General features: G+C 51.6%; 2 protein-coding genes across 2 annotated transcripts; one reads left to right on the top strand and one right to left on the bottom strand.

Annotated features, from left to right (window-relative positions):
• Positions 1 to 150: 150 nt before the first annotated feature.
• PHACADRAFT_202241 (uncharacterized protein) lies at positions 151 to 1,553 on the bottom strand (the record flags this gene model as incomplete). Its single annotated transcript, XM_007402473.1, has 5 exons — positions 151 to 461; positions 511 to 648; positions 705 to 789; positions 1,411 to 1,483; positions 1,537 to 1,553. 5 exons carry the CDS (start codon positions 1,551 to 1,553, stop codon positions 151 to 153), a joined length of 624 nt encoding a protein of 207 aa, XP_007402535.1.
• A 1,321-nt stretch (positions 1,554 to 2,874) lies between these two features.
• On the top strand, positions 2,875 to 5,450 carry PHACADRAFT_107978 (uncharacterized protein; the record flags this gene model as incomplete). Its single annotated transcript, XM_007402472.1, has 5 exons — positions 2,875 to 3,030; positions 3,080 to 3,157; positions 3,338 to 3,726; positions 3,778 to 4,701; positions 4,745 to 5,450. Coding segments are annotated over 5 exons (2,253 nt in total), but the record flags the coding sequence as incomplete, so codon positions are not given.
• Between the last annotated feature and the right edge of the window lie 634 nt (positions 5,451 to 6,084).

The following is a 6,084-nucleotide window of genomic DNA, read 5'->3' as shown; positions in this document are numbered from 1 at the left end:
GGAGAGGCTTGATGTGCAACCTTATTCCCTATTATAATAAATGATTTGACGCTCACTCCTGGGAACTTTGAATGTGGTAAACTAAGTCACGTGCAGCAACAATTCTCGTATACAAAGTAAGACCGGTGGTAACTCAAGCTTAAGAGTCAGCTACGAGGCGACGCCTGCGAAGGGGAGCTGCAAAGGGGCCCGAAAACTTATCAATATGCGAGTAGAACCATATCGCTTCCCGCGCTGGGATAAAAAGCGACTTGTGCGCGCCATGAAGTCGTATCGATCCGTTGACCTCTCTGACACCTTGTAGGCCCTGTGAATGAACTTAGTTTCATAGCCAAAACTATCAACGTAGTCGTCGAGGAATGTGCCGAGAGACGGCACATGGATGTCAGTTCTGAGGTCGAAGGGGCACTTGTAGGTATGGCCGGTGATTTGCTCAGTGAAGTCCTGGTAATTTTGATACACTACAGCAGAGGTTGAGCAAATTGTGTATTATGTCAGTGGGCACTATACCATGAGGGTCCCGTGTAGACGTGTCTGTGTGATGTGGGGGCGGTTGGTGCTCCTCCTCGGCATCGCTGATGTTGATGTTGCCAGAGGCACCAGAGTACCCTGGGAGAATGTGAGACTCATGCCTGCCAGTCTTGGACGCTGGATAGTTGGTGCGTTAGACTTTATGTCACACAAAACAAAACGCGAATACTCACCGTGTCTCGCCTTGCCTTTCTGAGAAGCGTGCTTTGCTGCGGCCTCTGGAACCTCATCGTCGGTAAGAACCTCAACGGGGGCCTGCTGCAAAGTGGCTGCATATTCAGCAGATGGCCTGGGGGCTGCGTAAGAGTGCTGATGTCCGCTCTTGCCCTTGTCTTGATGAGACGCATGGCTGTGCAGAGAGTTTGGATTCGGCGCGTCGTGTCCTACATTGTGACTTCCACTAGGACTCTCCTCGGCTCAGCTTGCAGCGGTCTTCCTACTATCTGTGATAGCCTGTAGGAATTTATTGAACTCGCGCCGCGAGCTTTCCATAGACTCCACTTCCATTTGATCTTTGCCCCGCAGTATCATGAACTCGATCACCGAGAGCAAGGTTGGCAGCTTCTTCGGCAACCAGGGGTTTTCCTGGCCTTGGTATTGAGAATGTGTGTCCGCCCTACAGGTAATAACTGAGCAGTGAAGGCCACTTCGAACGAGAGATCATCATACGCACCATGTTGTGTAGATAGCCTCTCAGTCGTCGTTGAGAGCGAGGCAGGGATAAAAGTGATCAAATTGCCTATTAGTGTTCAAAGCTTTGGCCGCCGCTGGATTGCATGGAGATGCGAGTGCTTCGATTGCCTTGATCAGTTGGCGTTGGGAGAGATCCGTGTTGCAGATCATTTGGAAGTAAGAGAGGAGCACTTCAAGGGAAGTTACTTGCCAGGCGGTAGTGCAGATAACCGCCATGGGGAAAGGACTGGCATCAGGGCCGGTAGGATACGGAGGCCATCTACAGACTAAGTATTCAGCGTAGAATGGGCTGCGAGAGTTCAAAACACTCACTCGTTCCATTTGAACATGCTCGAGTACTCTCCGCTACCCAATAAGACCACCCTGATTTTATCACGTGGTGTGGGTGGTTTGCTACTTTCACAAAGTTCTTTGGGCATTTTTATGCGAAGGGGAAATGCACGGCGAGCCGCAGACGTGTAGACGCAGTCGTGCACGCCAGATGAACACGAGGATTTGAGCGGCAAACTGGCACTCGCAATGTTAACTCGCAACCTCGACTGACACCACGTCATCCTGCCCTTCCCCTCCTTCCCCCTCGCTCCAAGCCACGATAACATCTGTTATACATGGTTCGGATCTCATGTCGACCTCATCAGTAAGAAGCGGTGGCACAAAAGGAGTGAAAAAGTTGACTTTTGTCAAACTGTGGGAGCACAGGCTTCGTACAACAGCGATGACAGGAGGAGCGATATCAAAGACATTGGGGCGTGCAGCACTCACAAAAGAGAAGGCTCGGGTGGAAGAGCAGATCAAGAAAGCTCTTACCGGTGAGTCTGTACACAATCTGTCTGTCTAACGTTGCATCGCTGACGGCATGTTAATAGGATACAGCCAAGACACTATCAACCTCCTTCAGCAAGGCACACAAGAAGAACAGCCTATGGACATCGATCTCGCTGCACAAGAGAACCTGGAACGACTCGGAATCAATCAAGATGGTGTCAACGATGATATGCCCGCAGCACCCGAATTTCAGCACGCAATTCGCGATGTGCTGCGGTTGCAGTAGGTCATTAATCTGCCTGTTTCTTTCCTTCATAGAGCTCACAAAACTGCTTACAGGTGGAAGCTATGCTGGTATAAACAAACTAAACAGTGGCGTCAACAGCGGATGCGCGAAGAGGCTGCTTGGAGCCCCCTTCTCAATGCCCTGGCTGACCGGTTCCTCCGATGGAAGTATCCTGCATCAAATTTGCCTCCTGAATGCTCGCCAAGCAGAGCAGAGTCAACTGCGCCCCGGTCCACGGAGACACACTTCACCTTGATTGACGACACTCACGCTTGCAGCCCCCAGCCCATCAACGAATCAGTGCGACTCCCATATTGCATCAAAACCTACGACATCTTCACCCTTCAAAATGAGATCACTGTCTTCCACCCTGCTAACAGCACCTCGTCTGCTCTTGATCTGCTTGAGCACGGGTACATCGCAAAGACACCCAGACAGCCTGAAGTGGCTGTCTCTGTCAAGACGCTGGATCTGCTATACTGACTTCGCTAACAAAAAGCTTCATTCAGTATTGAAGCGTTTGCCAAGGTAATTTGCGACTACTACATGATACGTATCTATACTCTGACCTGGTTACAACTGATTAATATCTCGCACAGATTCCATATCGTGAATACCTCTGCAAGGTATTTGCAGATACTTTCAAAGTCTACCTCCGCATCACACAGATTGTGGAGAAACGGTTGCATGCTATTCTTAGATGGGACGCCTCTGACTGGCGGCCATTGAACGCCTGCTGCACGTGCTGCTATAAGGTACGTGCACCATATGTCTAAAGTTGCACAAATCTCACATTTAACTTAGTTTAAAGATGAACCACCTTTGTCATTTAGTCGACTATGGTCCCTCGATGGTAACAACAGCCTCAAGCGGATGGCAACGGTGGCAAACCGGGTGACAGGCAACATGTGCTCTTTCAACGACAGTTCCTATTGGCTGTCCACATCCTACGTCAACCGGTTCGCAAACGAGGTCCCGGGCCGTAAATCTAAGCAGCTAGATGCGCGCCGGCACCAAGTCCATCATGCTATCAACGACAAGGAAGATGAAGACAGAGAAGAGGCCGATTGGGAGGACATTGACGAGCTGGAAGGAGACCCCATGGACGGTGTTGCTTTGGTGCTCCTTGAAGAAAGCACCAAGCGAACTCAAGCTGACGACAGTAATGAGCACATCGACATTGCCACGGCGACCCCTGCAAGCGATTCTGTAGCACCTGTTGGCAATGTGGGCGACTCTACTGTGCCCGCTGGTGACATGACCATTATCGACAAGGTGCAGGCCGCACTCCTGCACAAACTCCTTGATCAATGCGTCAATAACTGGAAGGCAGCTGCGGCCGAGGTGAAGAAGATGATGTGGAAGATGTATGAGGAGTCAGGCAAGTTTGCTTCTGCGTGCCGCCATGGATTTATTCTCTGGCTGTGCGATATGGTGCGTAGCGGCGAATTGTGAGTCCTTGAGCTTTCCTCTACACTACTATTCTAACCTACGCTAAATAGAGCTAAATATCCTCTTGCAATTGTTGCGAAGGCCCTCAAAACAATGCCTGACGAGTGGCTTGCAGGCTACGACATTGGCTGTTCCGTGGAAATAACTGTCAAGAACAGCTCCCTCGGTCCTGAGTATGTCAAGAAACACGCACGCATGTGCATGAACGCCTTCCATGGCTACTTGCACTTCCACATCTGCCAACTTTGCTTCCACCCGAACGTTATCAAGGGCGCCGGCATCAAGGATCTCGAGACGATGGAGAGGGTCTTCAGCAGGTCGAATGACCTCACCCCTGTTATTTGGTATGCCTCTGCTTACCACCATAGACTTTTGATTGAAGCATTTCTCAAGCAATGGGATGCCAACAAATACTTGAACTCGGGCGACTTCATGCTCGGCAACTACACGCAGGTGCTGGAGAGTGTCAACATCGAAGGCCAAACCCTCAGGCAAAGCATGGAGCAGCAGGGAATCATCGCAGATGACATCACCCGGTGGCGCGACGAGGAGCTTGCGTATTTCGCCACGCTGGGCGACGAGCTTGACTACGACATCCACTCAACATTGTACGTTGAGCTGCTCCAGAAGCTGCGCGACTTGGAGCCGAAGCTCAAACAGATGCAGACCACATTCTTATCCTACGCACCATCAGCTGAAAAACAGGCTTATTCCCGTGATGTTACCCGGATGCGCAAGCTGGAAACAGAGCAGCGAGTTGCGGCAGAACAATACGATCATGTCAGTGCGAAGGTTGTTGCTCTCGAGATCAAGATGGACATCCAGGAACGTTGGGATCCAACGACACCTGCATATCAGGAGGCTCTCAAGTATATTTGCGAACAGACGTATCAGCGTGCCCTCGACAAGCTTCATCGTCTTGTCGTGCAGCGGTTATTTGAGCTTCAAAAGCTCAATGTTTCACATACCGGTATGTGATTTTCAGGTTTATCCTACACCAAGACTTAGTTGCGGAAGCTACAAGATGTGCACACATATTGCAAAATCACTGCAGGTCCATAGCAAGACAATCAAGAAGGCTGTTGCCGACTACAACGCCGTCGCTGTAACCATGAATCCACCAAGGCCAATGCTCGACTGGTTGGAGGTCATGCACTACGCCTTCCTGGAGGAGTTTTTGCTCCTTCAGGATACCAGGAATGATGTCCATCAGAAACCATGGGTGCAGCCTATCACCCACAAGACAATCAAAATGTATCGCCGCGTCGCACGTGCGAACGAAGAACTTGAGCGCCTTAATATCAAGGTCTGCTGTCTTCACACCGCCATTATCGATGAGGACAAGCTGCTAAGAGCAGCCCTGGCCAGTCTGGGCTGCTCGCATCTCCTGTACGGTGCCATGCAAGACTTCGCCCTGTGTCGCCAGGCTGTCAACAACCACCTACTGCGGCGCGTCTTCCAAGTCTACGACCTACCTGGATACACCGGCACCCAAGGGTCCGGAGAGGCCAAAGTTGATATGGTCAGTCAGGCGCGCCTTTCCTCTGTCCAGCTCACAGTCAACAAAATCCCGCCATTGCTGACTCGTCCGGATGATGTCTGTGGTACTGGTGGAGACATAAGTGACGACGAGAATGACGAGAATGACGATGAAGGCAGTGAGAAAGCTCAAGGTAACGTTGCTGCAGTTGTAGAATATATTGCTGGACTCTCTATTGTATGAATACGTGTAGTACTTGATCTAAATGATGTGGAATGCATGGACCGAGCTGCACTGAGGCGTGAAGTTATAGCTTTGTGGCATCGTCGTCAGGTAACCTGTAAATCGAGATCTCAGATACTGTTCCTGAGGGACTGGCGCATGCCTCCCAAGCGCAGCAGGAACTGTCGGATGACGTGCCGCTGCCCTTGAGCATTGCCGCTCTTGCATGCGCCGCCGCTCTTGCGCTTGCCGCCTTGCACTGCCGCTGCTCCTGTGCGCACCGCTGCTTCTTGCGTCACTCACGCGTGCTGTCACAGCCAAATAGGATACCATATTGCTGCATGGCTTCTCTTGCATTGCTGACCGTGTGCCCAGTGCCGTGTGGTTTGTTGCCATCATCAGCAATGGTGACAGGCACAGGGCGCGCGTTCTTCGGAAACTGATGGCACCGGGTGCAGGGACATCGTCGCTTCAGACGCGCCACAGGAATAGACTGGGGCCGAGCGTCCGCATGCCCAACACCTGAGCCTCGAGCGCGCCCCACTGACGAGCCTCAGTCACTGGGCCCACCAGCACCAGCCAGCCGGTTTGCGCGGAGGAAGGGTCGTTGTCATTGCTGGCAGCGAATATAAGGGCGGGGACGATGGCGCCTGGT

Source organism: Phanerochaete carnosa (genome assembly GCF_000300595.1).
Source record: "Phanerochaete carnosa HHB-10118-sp unplaced genomic scaffold PHACAscaffold_179, whole genome shotgun sequence".
NCBI lineage: Eukaryota > Fungi > Basidiomycota > Agaricomycetes > Polyporales > Phanerochaetaceae > Phanerochaete > Phanerochaete carnosa.
This window is presented reverse-complemented; position numbering and strand designations above follow the sequence as displayed.